Below are 19,114 nucleotides of genomic sequence, written 5' to 3' on the forward strand. Positions count from 1 at the left end.
GCCGATGATGGCGTGGCCGATGTATGCGAAGCAGAAGATGAACGCAGCAGCGCTAACGGAGGAGCTGGGGGTGGCGGTGAGGGTGAAGAACGGTGGGAATAAAGCAGAGGTGGTGGAGAGGAATGAAATACAGAGGCTGATAAGGAGAGTAATGGTGGAAGAAGGTGCGTGCATGAGAGAGAGGGTTAAAGAACTTAAACAGAGTGCAAAACTAGCTTTGTCGGAGGGTGGATCGTCTTTTAACTCTTTTCATCAATTGGCCAAAAATCTCAAGTGGATATGAATTTCAAATGTATATAATGATGTGTCAACATAAATCCATTAATATATAATAAAGTTTACCGAAGTCATTTTAATTTCAAAGTTAATCCTTGTATACTGCCTCATGTCCTAATTATAAGAGCTAGTTAACTAATTTAAAGAGATTAAAAAAATAAGTTAGGTTAGTTATTTGTAATGAATAGGTGTTGTCTTTCATAAAATATCATTGCTAATCAATTGTATTGACTAGCACTATCACTATTAGAAAGATTAAATTAGAAAAAAAAAATATAAATACGAGAGATAAATTGGATTGAGGTATTATATTTATGGCCAAAATAAAAATCAAACAAGGTCTTATATTGAGCACTGGAGGTAGTACTATGTAATACGTGAGAAATATTCACATCTAGTTATTTTCGTTTTGCATTATATAATTCTTTTCACAATAAAATAAATTGTAAATGTTTAAAATTTACCCTCATTATATTTCTCACCTAACATCCTGATGTTATTTTTTTTTAGTTACATTCAACATCCTAAAGATTAGGTGTCTTGTGCTGGGTACACAAAAAAGAAAATAAGATCATAGGTAAAATTACATCACTAAGAATATCAGGATATTAAATGCACATAAAAAATAATGTGAGAGATAAATTTGCACATTAATCCTAGAATAAATGCCACAATTCAGAAAAATAAAACAATTTTTTGGCAAAAAAACACAATTTGATGTGCCTCAATTTTTATATAAATTTAGACAATTCATGCCGAGGACCCAAAAAAAATGGATATTAAATCTGATAAGCACTGAATCAAATGGGTCTAGCCTTTTATCAATTCTTATCGTGGTTTCATTTTATCAAATCATCAAACGTTCTGGCCAATATAATTGTGATCTTTTGATCATTTGCGGATGATAATTGCGGTGACAGAGCCAAAATCTTAGACTGGGGAGCGTAATTTAATTTATTTTAAAAAAATATTATTCATAAAATAATTTTACACATATTAAATTTTACACATTAAAAAAATTAATTATATACTTTATAATTTCCGTTTATATATTTGAATTCACATATTTTGAAATCTTAGTATAATAAGCTCATGATCATTTGCAGGGACGGATCTGCTTTGGGATCCTTGAGTTCTTCCCCCACAGTTTCATCGTTTTCTCTAAAATGTGTCAATTTTTGTCCGCAAAAAGGGAAAGAAGTTATTTATTTTATAGGCTACCCAAACATGTTTTTGAGAGCATCCTGTTGCACCAAAAATTGAGGTCCAAACTCCAAACCCAAAACTAATTAAGCCCTCGTAATCACTTAAAAAAAAAAAAAAGCTCTCTTGTGTATAAAACAAAATTTCTCTCACATATTGCAAAAATCACTTAAAATTGATGCAAAGTCAAAAGCCAGGTCAGGGTCAATGCCTTTATGTTCTTTGAAAAAAACAAAAAAGAAAAATTGGAGGGACATGTATCAATAGCCTGAAATTGCAGGCAGTATTGAACCCCACGACCTCTCATTTACAGAGAAACTTTCATACCACCAGACTGGAAGCTAAGGTGATTAGCCTCCATATTCTTGAAGCCTCAAATACCTCCTCTTTAATGGAACTCCCCGTGGCGACATATATTTGGATGCTGGCTTCCTCCCAGATAAGTGATCCAATGTATTGCTATCTTTCATCCTAAATATAACATTAATTTGTAGTGTAATTACTTTATAAACTGTCTCTTATAATTTTTGTTTGACAAATGGAGCTAGGCACGGCATGGCTACTGAAATTAATAGAACAACTTAGATGATCTTAAAACAATGCAAACAAGTTCGGCATAACGCGGAGCTCTACCCTCATTATCTCAAAATCCAACAAAATATTAAAAGAAAATCACAAGTAATATTCTAGATTTATCTTTAGTTGACTTTAAAACAAGAAAAGTACTAGCTACTTGGTCTTACATTAAAATATAATTAGAATGAAAGAAGATTAAGTAAACAAAAAAAGATCCATTAACTTAATTAACACTTTAAGGTTTTGAGTCAATAATGTATAGTAACAAATGCGCTCATATACTTTCTCTAAACATTCAATAGACTCTAACTATATAGAATATTTCTTTACACAATCATATATAAGCGATAAACGAACTCCCTTTCGTATTTTATATAAGACGCTTTCCGAAAGAAATTAATGGTTCTATATATTGGTCACTAAGTGTGTCATTAATTAACTGTTTTTAAAATGTTATACTTATTACTCCTTTGATTATTAATATAAGACCTAACTGCATTACAAAATGTGTCTTATATTTCAAATCAGAGGAGTACAATTTATTAGGATAATAGTTAAAAATTGATGTAGTGAATCTCTATGTTCTTAAGGAGAGGTAGAGTTAGAAAAAAAATTATTTTTAAACAAAGTTAATGAGTCAGCTACATTTCTTTGGTTACGTTGAGACGCTTAAATATGACTTATGCTCCCTTCAAATCAAATTCTTGTTATAAACTTTAAATAAGTAATTTGTAAATAATAAAAAATCGGTTAAAAGCAATAAAAAATAAGAAATATATTTTTATATTCAAATATGTTTTTATAATAAATGAGAAAAAGAATGAAAGAAAATGTATGGAGAAATATCATAAGAGGGAGTATAGCAAATGAGAGATAATAATAATTAAGGACAATATTGAAAAAATATATTAAACGTTGAAAGAATAATAACTAAGGACAACATTTAAAAAAATACATTGAATGTGAATTAACTCAAATTGAAGTTTGTGAAATACACTATATACCTTTTCTAAATTTAAAGCTCATAAATAAGTTAAAATGGGAGGGAGGGAGTAGTAAAGATAGGAGAGGGTAAGAGCTAAAAAGGATAGGTGATTTTAGCTATCTAGTTTTGTAGAGTAGCGGACCTTGGAGAGATAAAGACGTTAGGTTTGGCTCACATTGAACAGAATTAAAATGAAAGAGGAATGCAAGTAGCGCATGACTCTAAACTCACATTTAATTAGGTGATCATCACCATGTGCATTTCAACCCTGTGGAATATGCAATCCTATTTAAGCCATACTTACTACCATAAAACATAGAAACTAAACGAAACATTTTTAACCTTAACAAGATAGAAATTCATAGTATATGCATCATCATGTAGAATATGTAATTCTACTATAAAATTGAAAGCATGGTTAAAATTAAATACTCCTCTGGTTCTATTTATAAGATAGGGGGAGAAGGTTTTTCTTGGTCATATTTATAAGTCACTCTATTAAATTTTTAGTATAAACGTATACTATTTTGTCTTCCATTTATCATAGTGTAGATAATTGTTTTTTTATTATTAAACAAGAATAAAGTTAAAAAATTATTATATTTTAGTGGAGAGTTAATATAGTTTAAGATTTTCTTTATTCTATGTGAAACATATTGAAAACACTTTATAAATAGGACCAGAAGAGTAAGACTTAATCAATATTCCTTTGATCCTATTTATAAATTACTTCTAATATATTTGATCAAAACCAATAAAAACATTAAACCTCCATTTACTCTGTCTTAAAATTTAATGACTTTTTAGTTTTATACTGACTTAATACATACACTTGTCACAAAAAAAAATCTACACAATAATAAATGAAAATAAAATAATACATTCATGTTAAAATTAAATTTAGTAAAGTAATTTATAAATAAGACAAAAAGAACATTCTTTCTACATTTTATAAGTAGGATCAGAGGGATATTTTAGAAATGACAACCAGGCTTTCAAAATTATCACAGCTAAGATTTGTGGTTAGTCACGGGTTGTTATAACTAACATAGTTAGGCCCCAACTTAACTGATCATAGAAACCCATAGTTGAGCATAAAAATGTCTGGACCACTTCATATAGCAATAAGTCTCATCTTTATTAACCCTTAGGCTAGTTTAGGTAGTAAACATGGCTAATTGGCAATCCATAAAACCCATTGGTCATGTTTGGTACCAAACATTGAAAATGAGGAGTAAGGACTGAGATTAGGGTTGAAAACATATATTAAAATGATGTTTAGCATAAATAATTTCTCATCACATGAGATTAGGCAATCTCATGTAAATAAGATTAAAGAATACCTCCTCCCCTCATAATATTTCTCAATCCCATATATATGGGTTTGTCTAATCCCAAGTAGTACCTCCGATCTTTAATATAAGATATCGTTTGATTTTTATTTTAATCCTAAATATAACACCCCAATCTATTTTATCTCTCATATTTATTTATTTTTTTCCCAAGGTGGTCATTCTAATAATGGTAGTTTTAACAAATAAGCTTGATTAGTAAGGATATTTTAGGAAAAATAATACTTATTTATTACATATAACTAGCTTAACTTATTTTTTAATTTATTCAAATTAGTTAACTAGCTCTTATATTTAGAACCAGAGACAGTATCACAAAATTACTCAAGCTAGACGCCTTTTTAATATAGTTTCGCACTCTCAATCTCAACTTTATTCCCTATTTTTAATGTTTCGTACCAAAAGGGACCTATGAGTCTAACACAATTCCATGTATAGTTTATTTGTTTTTGTTTAACCCAAGAATATATTAAAAAATAGTAATATATCCATATAAATACATATATAATAAAACTTAATCGAGTGCCGCATTATTCATTTGGATGAGTTGATTTGAAAAACAACTTTCTTTAAAGATGTTAATTGTAAGTGTATGTTGAGAGAAACGTTAACAAAAGATTACTTCAAAGAAGTTCTCTGTAATTAAAATTACCTAAACCCTATGATGTATAGAAGTAAATGTCAAACTGAAATTGAATAATAGAATTTTGATATTTGATTTCACGACTCAGATAAAAGATTATATGAGCCATTAATTTTCTTTCTTTCTTTTGCCGTATGAGCCATGAAATTTCTTGTCACCGCCTACGTATGCTAAAACGAGGCTATAAATACTAGTGATTTGAAGCAAGCCAAGCAATCGGAGTCACAAACAAGTTTTAAGTCAAGTGTCTCCTTTCATATTCTTCTTCTTCTTCTTCTCTCTTCTTCCCAAGATCATGATAACTAGACTTAATCCTAATGTTGCATTGTTTCGTGGCCCAGGAATGGGCCACCTCATTCCAATGCTTGAGCTTGGTAAACGTCTGATTTCTCATCATGGCTTTGAAGTTACCATCTTTGTTGTGACTGTGGATTCCCCAACCACACATTCACAGATAGTCCAACAAGCTTCAAACCCTAAAAGCACTGGGCTAAACGTTGTCGTACTCCCACCTGTAGATGTCTCTAGCAGACTCGGTGCACTAAACTCACAATTAGGAACTCGAATCAGGTTCACAATGGACGAGTCACTCCCACTGCTTCGTTCTGCTATTCTCTCAATGAAAGTTCTTCCAATAGCCCTCATTGTTGACATGTTTGGCACTAATGCTTTTACTATGGCACGCGACCTCAAGATGCTTAGGTTTGTGTTTTTCACTTCCAGTGCATGGGTTCTTGCTCTTCATGTAAACATTCCTATCATCCACAAGGAGCAGCTAGACCGGCATGTTAAACACCATGAACCGCTACAGATTCCGGGTTGTAAGCCGGTTAAGTTCGAGGACACCATGGAACCATTGTTGCTTAAAGATGAACCAATGGTGTTCGAAGGCTTCATGAAAATGTGTACGAACACAGCTGACGCTGATGGGATTCTGGTGAACACATGGCAAGAACTTGAGCCAACGACACTTAAAGCTTTATTAAGTGGTGAAGCTATAAGAGGAAAGATTTATCCGGTCGGACCGTTAGTGAGAGGCATCAATTCAAACCGAACCGAGAAGGATCATGATCTGGTTTTAAGTTGGCTAGATCGGCAACCGGCTGAGTCAGTTATTTTCGTGTCGTTCGGGAGTGGCGGGACCATGTCGGAGGCACAAATGGAAGAAATAGCTTATGGTTTGGAGTTAGGCCAACAGAGATTCATTTGGGTGGTTCGACCACCACATAAAGAAAAAAATCATGGTTCATACTTCAGGCTTGAGTATGGAGAAAATAACAGAGATAGCGTGCTGGAGAAATTCTTGAGTAGGACCCACGAGTTAGGACTTGTGGTCCCCATGTGGGCCCCACAGTCAGAGATTCTAGAACATTCTTCAGTCGGGGCATTCTTGACTCACTGTGGCTGGAACTCGACGTTTGAAGCGATAACCAATGGTGTGCCGATGATAGCGTGGCCGTTGTACGCGGAGCAGAAGATGAACGCGGCGGCGCTGACAGAGGAGATGGGGGTGGCGGTGAGGGTGAAGACGGGTGGGAATAAAGCAGAGGTGGTGAAGAGAGAGGAAATACAGAGGCTGATAAGAAGAGTGATGGTGGAAGAAGAAGGTGTGTGCATGAGGGAAAGGGTTAAAAAGCTTCAACGTAGTGCAAAAATGGCTTTGTCTGAGGCTGGATCATCTTTTGACTCTATTTATCAACTGGCCAACTATTGTAAGGTTCATCTATATGAGCGAAAATATCAATGTGCGGTGAAAGAAAATCAAAATTTGTCTTCTTTGCGGATGTGATTAATTAGATGCTGGAATATTAGTATATACCAACATATTAATAATTGTATTGGTATCATTAAATAAAACATAAATGTATTTTGATCAACCAATAAAGGACTTAACACCTATAAAACAAATTTTGGTGTTCGAAATTTATATTTGCACACATGCATGCGCTCCCTCTTATTCTAATTATATAAGCAAAAATTGTAAAGTCTCGTTATTTTATTTTAAAGTGTTAATGTGTAAATTTATTCTAAAAATTTTCACACAAGAGCATATGGTACCTGAATTTTTTTTAATGTAAATTTATCTTAAAAATTTAAAATCATAGCAATATGTTGCTCTCTACTATTAAGAAACTAACATTAGCCATTAAAATAATGCTATTGATTGTTAGTATGTTTTATGGTAGAAGACAATATTACTACAATTTAAATTTTTGGGGCAAATTTTATATCTTAGAAAAACTTTTAAGTACCCAAAGCTCTTATAATAAATTTACACCTTAACCCTTATTTTAAATACGGGGCAAATATATGATAGTTATTTTTAAAAAAAACATATATTGCCCTTCTTAATTGCACCGACTTGTGCGCAAGCTTTTAATTTTAGACGCAAGTGATCACTAATTTCAGTGAATTGTAAAATCAGAAAGTCACACAATTTTTTTTTCCCGCCAAGTTCAAAGATATTAGCTACTAATCCTTAAAAATCACAAAATGTGATTGCAATGATTAGCGTTGGTAGGTGTGGATGTACGTTGCAAGTACTATATCTTGATGTGATGGGTGGGTTATAGATCTTCCATGTACTAGTTTCACATCGCCGTCACTGGTCCTCTTCACGCTGGTTATCTTGACGCCAAGAAGGAGAAGAGGAAGATGATGGATGTTCCATTGAGCTCCCCTGCTCGTCTCGTGTTCTCCCTCTGGTTCGCTCTGTCATCTTACTCTCCGCCGTCAAGCTCGTGCCTCTCCCTTCGGTCTGCTGCTTCTCACCGAATATGAAGATGATCAACAGTTGAATTAGTTGCGTTTTGCTCCCCTTTTTATTATTATTTTTTCTTTTTTTAATTTATTATTTTTTATTAGATTTTTTTCTTTTTTTCTCTTTTTTATTTTTATTTTTATTTTTAAATCTTCCAAAAACCTGAAAACAAAATTCAAGAATAAGGTAGCATTAATTATCCTTAAAAATCTATTAATCACAATTAAATCAAAATATAACAATTTTACCCCTCTAAAGTGATAATTCAAAATAAAACATATTAAATTAATTAATAATCAAATAATGCAAAAAGGACTAATTAAGTTGACAAAAACCCACTAAAAAGATATGAAAACATATAAAAATAATTGAGTTTGTCAACTCCCCCACACTTAGCCTTTTACACTCCTGGACAAAACAACAATAAAGAAGAATCCAATAGAGTGACTTAATGCAAGCAAACATAAAATCGACTAAGCATAAATGTGCAATTAACTCAAATAACCTTTATTCCTAATCAATTAACAATCATAGAATACTTCAGTGCAAAGAAACTAACGCCAAGAACATAGTAGGAAAAAGAAAGAGAAACATAATAGAGCTCACATAGGTTACGAGTGTCTCACTCAACTCTCAAGTGAAAAAAATTTCACTTAATCCGCCTAGATTAGCACCTACCATAAGCTTGTAGAGATTATAATGTCTCCACCACTAACATACCTTAGACCCATGATGAAGAGGACTTGAAGGGTTATAGTGTTGGAAAGCAAGGCTAAATGAATGAAATGAACTACCAAGTGAAATGCATGAATAGTGAAGTATCAACTTAAAATGAGCTAAAGTACAATCATGAAACGATACCAATATGCAGATTTTAAGCTTTTGAAACAGAAATCATTGCTCTTTGAATCATCATGAAATGTCTTATTTCAAAATTTATTCTTTCGTTGCAACTTATTTTCTTCTTCTTTTTTCTATAACTTTCTTTGTTTGGCTTTTTCTATATATTTTCTTCTCTTTATTACCTTTTTTATTTTTTTTCTTCTTTTGTATTCTTTTTTTCTCTTTGTTTTTTTTTGGCATCCAAATCCAAGAAGGCAAATATATAGACTTTAATGATGTATGTAACATCCCAAATTTTCTGACTTAAGATGAGCAGAAAAGAAAAAATTTATTAAAATTATTTAATGGCCAACTAAAATTGGGGAAAAGCATGGAATAGTGATTCTCAGGGTTTAGAAATATTTTGGAAAAGTTATTTCTCTAAAAATGGTTTAAATAATTTTAATAGATAATTCTAAGAAAAAATGGTTCATTTTCTCAGAAAATTATAGAAAAATACCTAGAGATTTGTATCTAATCTTAAAATTTTAGGATAACCAGTTGTGATAGTAAAGAAGGAATTGAGGCATAAAATCCTTAAAATGATTTAAGAATTAATTTTTGAAATAAATGGCTATTTTCTTGGACAATTGAAGAAAAATAGTTAGAATAGGATTTTGATTCCAAGATTTTTATGGGAATTAATTTAAGGGTCAAATAAGCTATTGGATAAGAGAATTTCAAATTACTCTTTATGGATTAAATTGTGGAAGTATTCATCACTTCAAAAAATAGGAGATGGATGAGATTGGAAATGAGGAGTTATTTTCACCCCACACACATACCTCACATGGGTACCTTGCCCTTTTAATCATCAGATCACTCATGCACCTCTTTCATTTCATTTCTGCGTCTTGTGGTGAATAGAGAGAGAGCACGAGGAGAGTTAAGAAAACAGAGACGGCGACGGACGAGGCCGAAGGCAAAGGTAGTGATTGGAGGTGCTTTGGTCACATGCAAACCTATTAACCTTGCAAGGTGAGCCTCCTGATCAATCTTCCACTATTTTCCTTTCCGTTATCTGCGTGTTCTGGGCTGTGATGGAAGAGAGAGATACTGTTAGAATGTATATGGGCCTAGTCATGATTGGGCCACCGTCCGGTCCACTTCTTATATGTACTTGGACAACTCTATATATATATGGGCTTGCCAGTCAATATCTCTTTGACTGGGTTATCATATTTTCAGGTAGTTAATATCTGGTTTTCATGGTACCAGAGCGTCGGGTTATGAATCCTGAAGGCCCAAGTCCGTAGCTCATGGTGTGAAGGCATAGAGATGTTTTTTTTGCCAGCTTCAATGTTAGATGAAGCAAAACGACGGCGTTGATAGCAAGATTTTGGGTTCTTGCAATATCGGGAGATTTCTTGTGACAATTACAGCGAGCACGCCTTGTCCATCTCCGTTCAATGCCGCACGATGATCTTCTTGGCCGATAAGCTGCACGTTCGCTAGATTCTTAGATCGACGTCGTGCAAGAGTGGCTGTTTGATGCTGGAAGTTTGATTGCGTTTTGTACTTGCCAGTGTTCAATTTTCTTCTTAGATCACGTTCAATCCCTGCAAAATCGTGGGTATTCCTCTCTTGGTTCTTCCACTGCAATCTTGGGGAGAAGAGTCCTCAAGTCACAAATTCACAGGTTCTTGGTTACAAAATTTTAGTTCTCTCTCTTTTTATTCCTCATTCTTTCTCCCCTTCGATCTCGAATCTCTAATGGCGTCCAAAAAGATGGTAATTGACGTGAATCACCCCTTGTATCTTCATCCTTCGGACACTTAAGCAACAACCCTCGTCTCTCAAATTTTGACCGGCTCCAATAATTACGTCATATGGAGCCGAGCTATGCGTTTAGCTCTCAGAGGGAAGAATAAAATGGGGTTTATTGATGGATGTTACGGGCGTGATAAAAATCCTGAATTGACCGATCAATGGGACCGATGTGATGCAGTAGTGTTATCTTGGATAATTAATTCGGTCGATAAAGAGATAGCTACCGGGATTGTGTTTGCTGATACAGCGCATTTAGTTTGGAAAGATTTGGAGGAGCGTTTTCAAAAAATGGATGGGACAAAGATATACACTCTACACAGAAGCATATCTACGATTCAACAAGGCACTCTCACTGTTGCAGCCTACTTTACAAAGCTTAAGGAATTATGGGATGAATATTCCCTTATTGTCCCATTGCCGTCTTGCAAGTGTGACACAGCCCAGGCATATGTCAAGATTATTCAACAACAGAGGTTATTCCAATTCCTTATGGGACTGAATGAGTCTTATCAGCAAGTTCGTTCCCAAATCCTTCTCATGTCACCTTTACCCACTGTTAATCAAGCCTACTTTATGATTACACAAGATGAGGATCACCGTATGATTTCCTCTCAAATCCCCAACCATCCATTAGAAGGGGCAACTATGGCAATTAGAGGAGGACGACAAACTCGAGGGAGAGGTAGAGGTCGTTCTCAAGGTGAAGAATGTACCTATTGTCATAAAAGAGGGCATAAACGGGACAATTGCTACCAACTTATTGGGTATCCTCCCAATTTCAAGGGCAAGAAAGAGTCAGAGAGTCAAATTAATCAAGTTACAGGAGATCAGCCTTCAGCAAACTCTCAACCAGTAATCACTCAACAACAATACAATCGAATCCTACAGCTTCTCCAGAAGGATTCAGAGGAGGTGGCAGTTGGTATAGCAGCACCCATTGAGGAACATATCTCAGGTTTGATCAATGCCCTTCCAGTCTCCTTAAGTAGAACTCATTGGATACTAGACTCCGGTGCCTCTTGTTATGTTGTTTCTAGTTTAACTATGCTTGATAGTGTTAGTGTTTATATTGGACCTGTTAGGAGGATAAAAATGCCTAATGGAGACAAAATCACTGTCACACATACAGGCACTGTCAAACTATTTGATAACATTGTTTTAACTGATGTGTACTATGCCCCGGAATGCTGTTATAATGTGATCTCAATTTCTAGATTAACTAGAGCAGTAAACTGCATTATTTCTTTTTACCCTGACTTCTGCACTTTGCAGGAAATCTTGACTGGAAATTCTCATGTGATTGGTAAACTTTGTGATGGGCTATACTTAATTGGCAAGGCGATTAAGTTGGATGCTATCATAAATACAACAGATAATGAATACAGTACTCATCTTTCTGCTCTATGGCACAACAGATTTGGTCATGCTCCTTTAGATGTCCTTAAACACTTAGATGCTATCAAGAGTGACATTGTACTTGATTCTAAAACCACCTGTGTTGTGTGTTCTCAAGCCAAACAGACTCGTTTACCTTTTCCTTCTAGTGTTTCTAGTACTACATGTTGTTTTGAATTGCTTCATGTTGACACTTGGGGACCTTATAAGGATCCCACCTATAAAGGTCATCAATATTTTCTTACCATAGTAGATGATTTCTCCAAATGTACTTGGGTATTTCTGATGATCAATAAAAATGACAGTGTTCGTTGTTTGCAAGATTTTATTGCCTATGTTCATACTCAATTTTCTGCCACTGTTAAGAGAATTAGGAGCGATAATGGGTTAGAATTTATTAATAATCAACTTAGGACATACTTCAGTCATCAAGGAATCTTTCATGAAACCACTTGTCCCTACACACCACAACAAAATGGTGTTGTGGAGAGGAAGCATAGGCATTTACTGAATGTTGCTAGAAGCCTTATTATTCATTCTGGTGTTCCTATTAAATTTTGGGGGGAGAGCATTAAAACTGCAGCTTTTCTAATCAATAGGACCCCCTCTAAACTTTTAGGCTACCATACTCCTTATGAGAAATTGTATAACAAACAACCAGACTTGTAGCACCTTAGAGTTTTTGGCTGTCTAGCCTTTGTCACTATACAAAATAGCCATAATAAACTCCAGCCCAGATCTGAACCATGTGTCTTTATGGGTTATCCCCCAAATCAAAAGGGCTTTCTCCTTTATAACCTAACCACCAAGGCTATGATGGTTAGTAGGCATGTCACCTTTCATGAAAATCGATTTCCTTTTAAAGATTCCATGCCCTCTAACCACCAAGAGATAGCCATCCCTAGATTAGACCCTTTTCTCTATGATAATCAACACTTGCCACATGAGTCGGGAACTAAATTTTCTCCACCTGCGAATCAAAACTTGAATGGTGAAAATCCTGGAAATGAGACACACATTGATATAGAACAAAATATGTCTCGATCAGCTAGACCAACACGTGATAAAAGGGCTCCTACATGGTTAAATGACTATATTTGCATTTTAGAAACAGCCCTGGATGAGACCCCAAAGGTAAAGTGCAGGTATCCAATTCATGAGTATATGACTTATGCACATGTTTCTAGTGATTACAAACATTATTTACTGTCCACTGATGCTATCACTGAGCCTTGTAGCTTTCAGGAAGCAGCAAATGATCCCAAGTAGATGGATGCTATGAAAGAAGAAATGAAAGCACTAGAGCAGAATCAAACATGGGACATTGTTGACTTACCCAAAGGTAAACATGCCATAGGCTACAAGTGGGTATTTAAAGTTAAATATCATTCAAATGGTAAGGTGGATAGGTACAAAGTTAGGCTGGTTGCAAAGGGTTATAGTCAACAAGAGGGAGTGGACTACTTTGAAACTTTCTCTCCTGTGGTGAAAATGGTGACTGTTAGAACCATCCTCACACTTGCAGCAATGCATAATTGGCACCTCTTTCAGATGGACGTCAATAATGCATTCTTGCAAGGGGATTTAAATGAGGATGTTTATATGAAGATCCCACAAGGATTTAACAGCTTTGTAGGCAATAAGGTTTGCAAGCTGAATAAATCTTTGTATGGACTTAAACAAGCATCTAGGCAATGGAATGCCAAACTAACTGAGGCCTTAATTGAAGGGGGGTTTAGGCAAAGCAAGTATGACTACTCCCTGTTTATCAAACAACATTCAAATGACATAACCCTTGTCTTAACCTACGTTGATGACTTAGTCATTGCTGGAAACAATGTTCAAAAGATTAATGACCTTAAGGCCCACTTGCATCATAGGTTTAAAATTAAAGACTTGGGTGAGTTGAAATATTTCCTAGGACTAGAACTAGCTAGGTCTAAGAAAGGAATTGTCCTTAATCAAAGAAAGTACACTTTAGACCTTATTTCTGATATGGGGTTGACTGGTTCAAAACCATTAATGGTTCCTATGGAAAGAAATGTTCGGCTGAGTTTTGCAGGAACTGGTAACGCTAAGGAAGGAAAGACAAAGAAGCACAAGCAAAGGAAGAAATTTTCCCAGCAAGATCCTCTTTTGCAAGAGCCAGCTACATATCGACGACTTGTAGGTAGGTTATGTTATCTCACTACCACAAGACCTGATATTAGCTTTGTTGTGCAGGTTTTGTGTCAGTTTATGAGTGCACCCAGAAAATCTCACATGGCTGCAGCAGTAAGAGTTGTAAGATATCTTAAAGGGAATCCAGGTTTAGGCATTCTCTTGGCTGCTTCAAAGACAAGTAAGCTGGAGTGTTATGTGGATTCTGACTGGGCTGCTTGCCAAGATACAAGGCGCTCAGTGACAGGCTATGCAATTAGATATGGAGGATCATTGGTTTGCTGGAAGTCAAAGAAGCAACAAACAATCTCTAAGTCTTCAGCTGAGGCAGAGTATAGAGCACTAAGTGTTGCAACCTCAGAGCTCGTTTGGTTGACCAGAATGCTCAAGGACCTAAACATGGGAGATCTAGGACCTGTCAAAGTTTTCTGTGATAGCAAGGTTGCTATACATATTGCAAGTAATCCGGTGTTTCATGAGAGAACGAAACACATAGAGATAGATTGTCATTTTGTTAGGGAAATGTTGCAGCGAGGGATTATTGATTTGTATCATGTTTCTTCTAAAGAACAATTAGCTGATGTATTTACAAAACCATTAAGTAGAGAGGACCATGAGCGATTGTTGTGCAAGTTGGGTACCATAAATTTGTTTGGCTCCCAACTTGAAGGGGGTGTTAGAATGTATATGGGCCTAGTCATGATTGGGCCACCGTCCGGTCCACTTCTTGTATGTACTTGGACAACTCTATATATATATGGGCTTGCCAGTCAATATCTCTTTGACTGGGTTATCATATTTTCAGGGAGTTAATATCTGGTTTTCAGATACATTTTAGTAAGAGAAAGTGAAGAAACGAAGAGGAGGACCGATGGGTTCGTGTCCTATAGCTAGATTGAGGTATTTGATACTGGTTTTTGATCTTGCATGTTGGGTTGAAGACTGCATGTCAGTCTGAAAATTTCATGCGTCTCTTTCGGTCTGAAGGTTTCCCTCTTCGTCTCTGTTTATGTGGACCGAAACAGAGGTTAAAGGGAGGAGATGGACGTTTCTTATATATATATATATATATATATATATAGATATATGCATGCGCCGCGGGATCCTGAAGGTTCTTGTTTATGCTGTGTTTCTAAGCTTTGGGTGTGTGTCGGCTTCAGTAGATGAAGGCAAGAAATGAGAAGTATAAGCGCGAAGTGGGTTGCTTGTGTGACTGGTTGCATGTGTTGTTTTCCTCTGTTTATTGCTGTCTGAGCAGGGGAGTGGGTCGCTGGTTTAAGATGAAAATGGATTGTGTTGATGGAGTGTGTTGAACGGTTTGCATTTGGGATTTTTACTCTGTTTTGATTTGACTGAAACAAAGATTGTATAGCTCATGAAGAAGAATCAGAGTTGTGCTTGTAATGAGAAAGATTTCGGTTTGGTTTTGCTGAGTGTTAGTCGAAAGCAAAAACAAGCTTGAGAACATAGTTTAATGGGTAGAAGAATACCATATGAATAAGAGATGAGTGGCTCGATTTATAGGACTAGAAAGAGCCAAACACGTTTTAGATAAATGTGTTATATATATATATATATATATATATATATTGTTTATGTGCGTCTCGGTCATGTTTGTAGGAACAGAAATTGCATAGTTAAATGGTTTCGGGTTCACTGGTTATTGAGAGGAGGATATATGTACATAAATGTATATAAGCTTGGATGGTGTTTATTTTGCTTTTGTGATTATTGACGCTGGTTCTAGGAATGTATTTTGAATATGGAAAATTACAGATTTTAAATGGGGATGTGTAACGTATAACAAAAGCAAATAGATAATTAAAGGATTCTAAACAAGTTTGAAGCAAGTGTGTGAATAAACTATGGGTAATAGGAAAGGATTAATTAAGAAATGGTGATTGTGGAAGTAATTGTGAGCATTTGGGTGTTAACTGAGAGGTTTGTTGTATATTTTTACCATCAAAACGTTAAATAGGAAATATATATTTTTTTTAGAGGGGGAGTTTTAAGATGAAGTTGAAGCAGTAATTATGTTAGTAAACATTTGGTGGTAGACCTGAATGGTTGTGTTGAAATTAAAAAGGAATCAATTCTACTAAAGGTGATTTTCATGAATTTAGATAATGGGAAAATAAGGGAATATAGTCGGTGAATAATAAAATAATGGATTGTTAAGTTGGAATTTGGTACTATGGGTTATGAATTGAAGGCTTGAGCATGGGGTTTGTTTGAGATTTGCACATAGAATAAATAGTGATTTTGTTATATAAATTATAGCTGAAGATTGATTATATTAAGTTTTAAAGGATAGTCTTGAAGTTAGGAATAACTCCCAGATTATGAAAGGTAGAGGAGTTGATTTAAAATTTATCGTTGAGATTGCTTGAGGATACTAACGGATGAATAGAAATTTCAAATGATTAGAGTATGTGTTGGCATAGATTAAAGTCTGTAAAAGAGGATTATGAGGCTATGGGAGAATATATGCATGTGGGAGTATGCTTTTAAATCTGGAAAATGCTTCCAAATCAAGTGCAAGGTTATGTGAATCATTAGAGATATAAATGTACATGTGTATAGGCATGTGTTGTTACACTACAAAAAAACAGCGGATTCGCTAATTTCCGACGGATTTGCGACGGAAATTCCGTCGCTAATTTTTCCGACAGAATTGCGACGGACTTGCCATGGAATTTAGCGACGGAATAATTCCGTTGCAAATTCCGTCGCTAAATGACCAATACTGACGGAATTTGCGACGGAATTATTCCGTCACTAAATTCCGTGGCAAGTCCGTCGCAATTCCGTCGGAAAAATTAGCGACAGAATTTCCGTCGCAAATCCGTCGCAATTTTGTCGCAAATCTGTGGGTAATTTGCAGAAGAGGTGGGGTTAGCCTATTCCAACTTTGCGACGGAATTTCTGACAGAAAAAATTTCTGTGGCTAAATTCTGTCAGAATTCCGTCGCAAATTCCGTTAGAAAAATTAGCGACGGAATTTCCGTCGCAAATCTGTCGCAAATCCGTGGGTAATTTGCAGAAGAGGTGGGGTTAGCCTATTCCAACTTTGCGACGGAATTTCTGACAGAAAAAATATCTGTGGCTAAATTTCGTCAGAAATCCGTTGCTAATTGTGTCGCTAATGCAAAATTTATGAATTTTTTTTTGCTAGCAAAATTTATGTAATTTTTAATTTTCTTATAATATTTGAATAATTTATGTAACATATAAAAATATGATGATTGATACATATTTTTCATAAGAAAATAAAGGTTAATCAATCTCATTGTTGGAGCAAGTTTTTGACGTGAAATATTTTTTGAACTTATGAAGTTAAATTAAAAGATATGAATATAGTTCCTAAGAATTTGATATGATTATATTGTCTTGTTAAGATATGAATATCTTTTTTGTTGGGTTGCTTCTCTTTCTCTTCCTACATCATCATGGAGTAAGTTTTAGTTAGTTAGATACAATGAGAGATATGTGGAAAATGTAAAGATATGTTGAACTTTTATCTAATTGATAACTTATTTAACAACATATTTAATTATTAGCTTGTTTTCATTGATTCAATAATGGTGCCATGTACTTTAGGACTAAACAATAAACACAATAACTAAGTCAACCTAGTCCAATTTGCCTACATGCTTGATGTATATATCCAGTAGGTTGGGTTAGCTTGTTTAACAGAAGTACTCAAACTGACCTAGAGTATTATATATAATCACTAACATATCTATATATATATATATATATATCCCTATTCTCATTTGTGTCTTGGAGTAATAGTATATTATAAATATGTATATTTAAAACAAGTAATATAAAAGGACGGTAAAGTATAAAAAGAGAATCATTATTTTGAATTTATGACATAATAAATAGAAATATTTTGAAATTCTTTATAGTTATCTTGAAATTAGAAACTAGTTGGAAAATTGATTACGGACAACGAAGTATATAATAATTAGAAAAATCTGATTAAATGTAAAAATTATGCGTATATTTGTGTATATGTCTTGAATTTTTAATACAATAATTAGAAATATTTTATGTATGTTTAAGATAAATAAAAGGATGGTAAAGTATAAAAAAGAAAATTAATATCTTAAATTTCTAAGACAATAATTAGAAATATTTTGAAATTCTTTATAGTTATCTTGAAATTAGAAACTACGACAAAAATTGATTAGGGATGACAAAGTATACAATAATTAGAAAAATCTGATTAAATGTGAAAATTATGCATATTTGTGTATAAATCTTGAATTTCTAAGACAATAATTAGGAATATTTTATACATATTTAAGATAAATAAAGGGATGGTAAAGTATAAAAAGGAGAATCAATATCTTAAATTTCCAAGACAATAATTAGAAATACTTTGAATTTGTCATCCTGAAATTAGAAAATATTTAGAAAATTAATTAGAGATGATAAAATATATCTAAGATAATAATTAGAAAAATCTGATTAGATATTAAAATATATTGAATTTCTGTTAAGTTCTCGTAAAAGCTAGGTTTAAATTAAATAACTAATATATGTTTATATTATTTATAACATTTTCCTTTTCTCATGGTATTATTATTATTTGATATAGTATTATTACTATTTAGATACTTGGTTATGTATTTTTTTCTAACTATTATATACTCAGAGGAAGAAATTGGTGATTGAAAAAAAAAGAGGGAAGCTTTCTGTCAAAAAAAGGAGCGAAATAAAACTTTTCATTTTTCCCTCATTCTCCACGGCGCTTTCAACTGGAAGCCCTAGCCCCAAAATCAACTCACTCTCACTTTCTTCGCATCGCACCCTCTGCCTCTCTTGTTTACCGTCAACTGCACTCAGCCGTAGCCCCAAAATCAACTCACTCTCACTTTCTCTGCATCGCACCCTCTGCCTCTCTTGTTCACCGTCAACTGCACTCAGTTTGCTCTGGTTCTCGGTCTTGCATCATCGGTGGTGGCTCTCGGCACTATTCCCATCATAGACCCACCTCAATGATCCACGCTATCTGCCCTCAATTTCGGTTAGTTGATTATGCTCTTGGCCTCTCCTCTCTTTTTCGTCTCGATCCTTTTCTTTCTCAGACTCTCTTTTCT

General features: G+C 34.4%; 1 protein-coding gene across 1 annotated transcript; it reads left to right on the top strand.

Moving 5' to 3' along the window:
- The first annotated feature begins 7 nt into the window (after positions 1-7).
- LOC114757711 (anthocyanidin 3-O-glucosyltransferase 5-like) lies at positions 8-7,816 on the top strand. The gene is made up of 3 exons (XM_028946784.1): positions 8-164; positions 5,377-6,752; positions 7,625-7,816. The coding sequence occupies exons 1-3, from the start codon at positions 8-10 to the stop codon at positions 7,814-7,816; spliced, it is 1,725 nt and encodes a 574-aa protein (XP_028802617.1).
- The last annotated feature ends 11,298 nt before the right edge of the window (positions 7,817-19,114 follow it).

The sequence above is a fragment of the Neltuma alba genome, unplaced genomic scaffold, assembly GCF_004799145.2.
Source record: "Neltuma alba isolate B1F8T4 unplaced genomic scaffold, ASM479914v2 tig00010620_pilon, whole genome shotgun sequence".
NCBI lineage: Eukaryota > Viridiplantae > Streptophyta > Magnoliopsida > Fabales > Fabaceae > Neltuma > Neltuma alba.

Excerpts from the sequence above, each read along its gene's own strand:
- LOC114757711 (XM_028946784.1), top strand. The coding sequence starts at position 8 with ATGGCGTGGCCGATGTATGCGAAGCAGAAGATGAACGCAGCAGCGCTA. Across the intron at positions 165-5,376 it reads GAGAGTAATGGTGGAAGAAG|GAATGGGCCACCTCATTCCA; the intron begins GTGCGTGCATGA and ends TTCGTGGCCCAG. Across the intron at positions 6,753-7,624 it reads AACTGGCCAACTATTGTAAG|TTTCACATCGCCGTCACTGG; the intron begins GTTCATCTATAT and ends TCCATGTACTAG.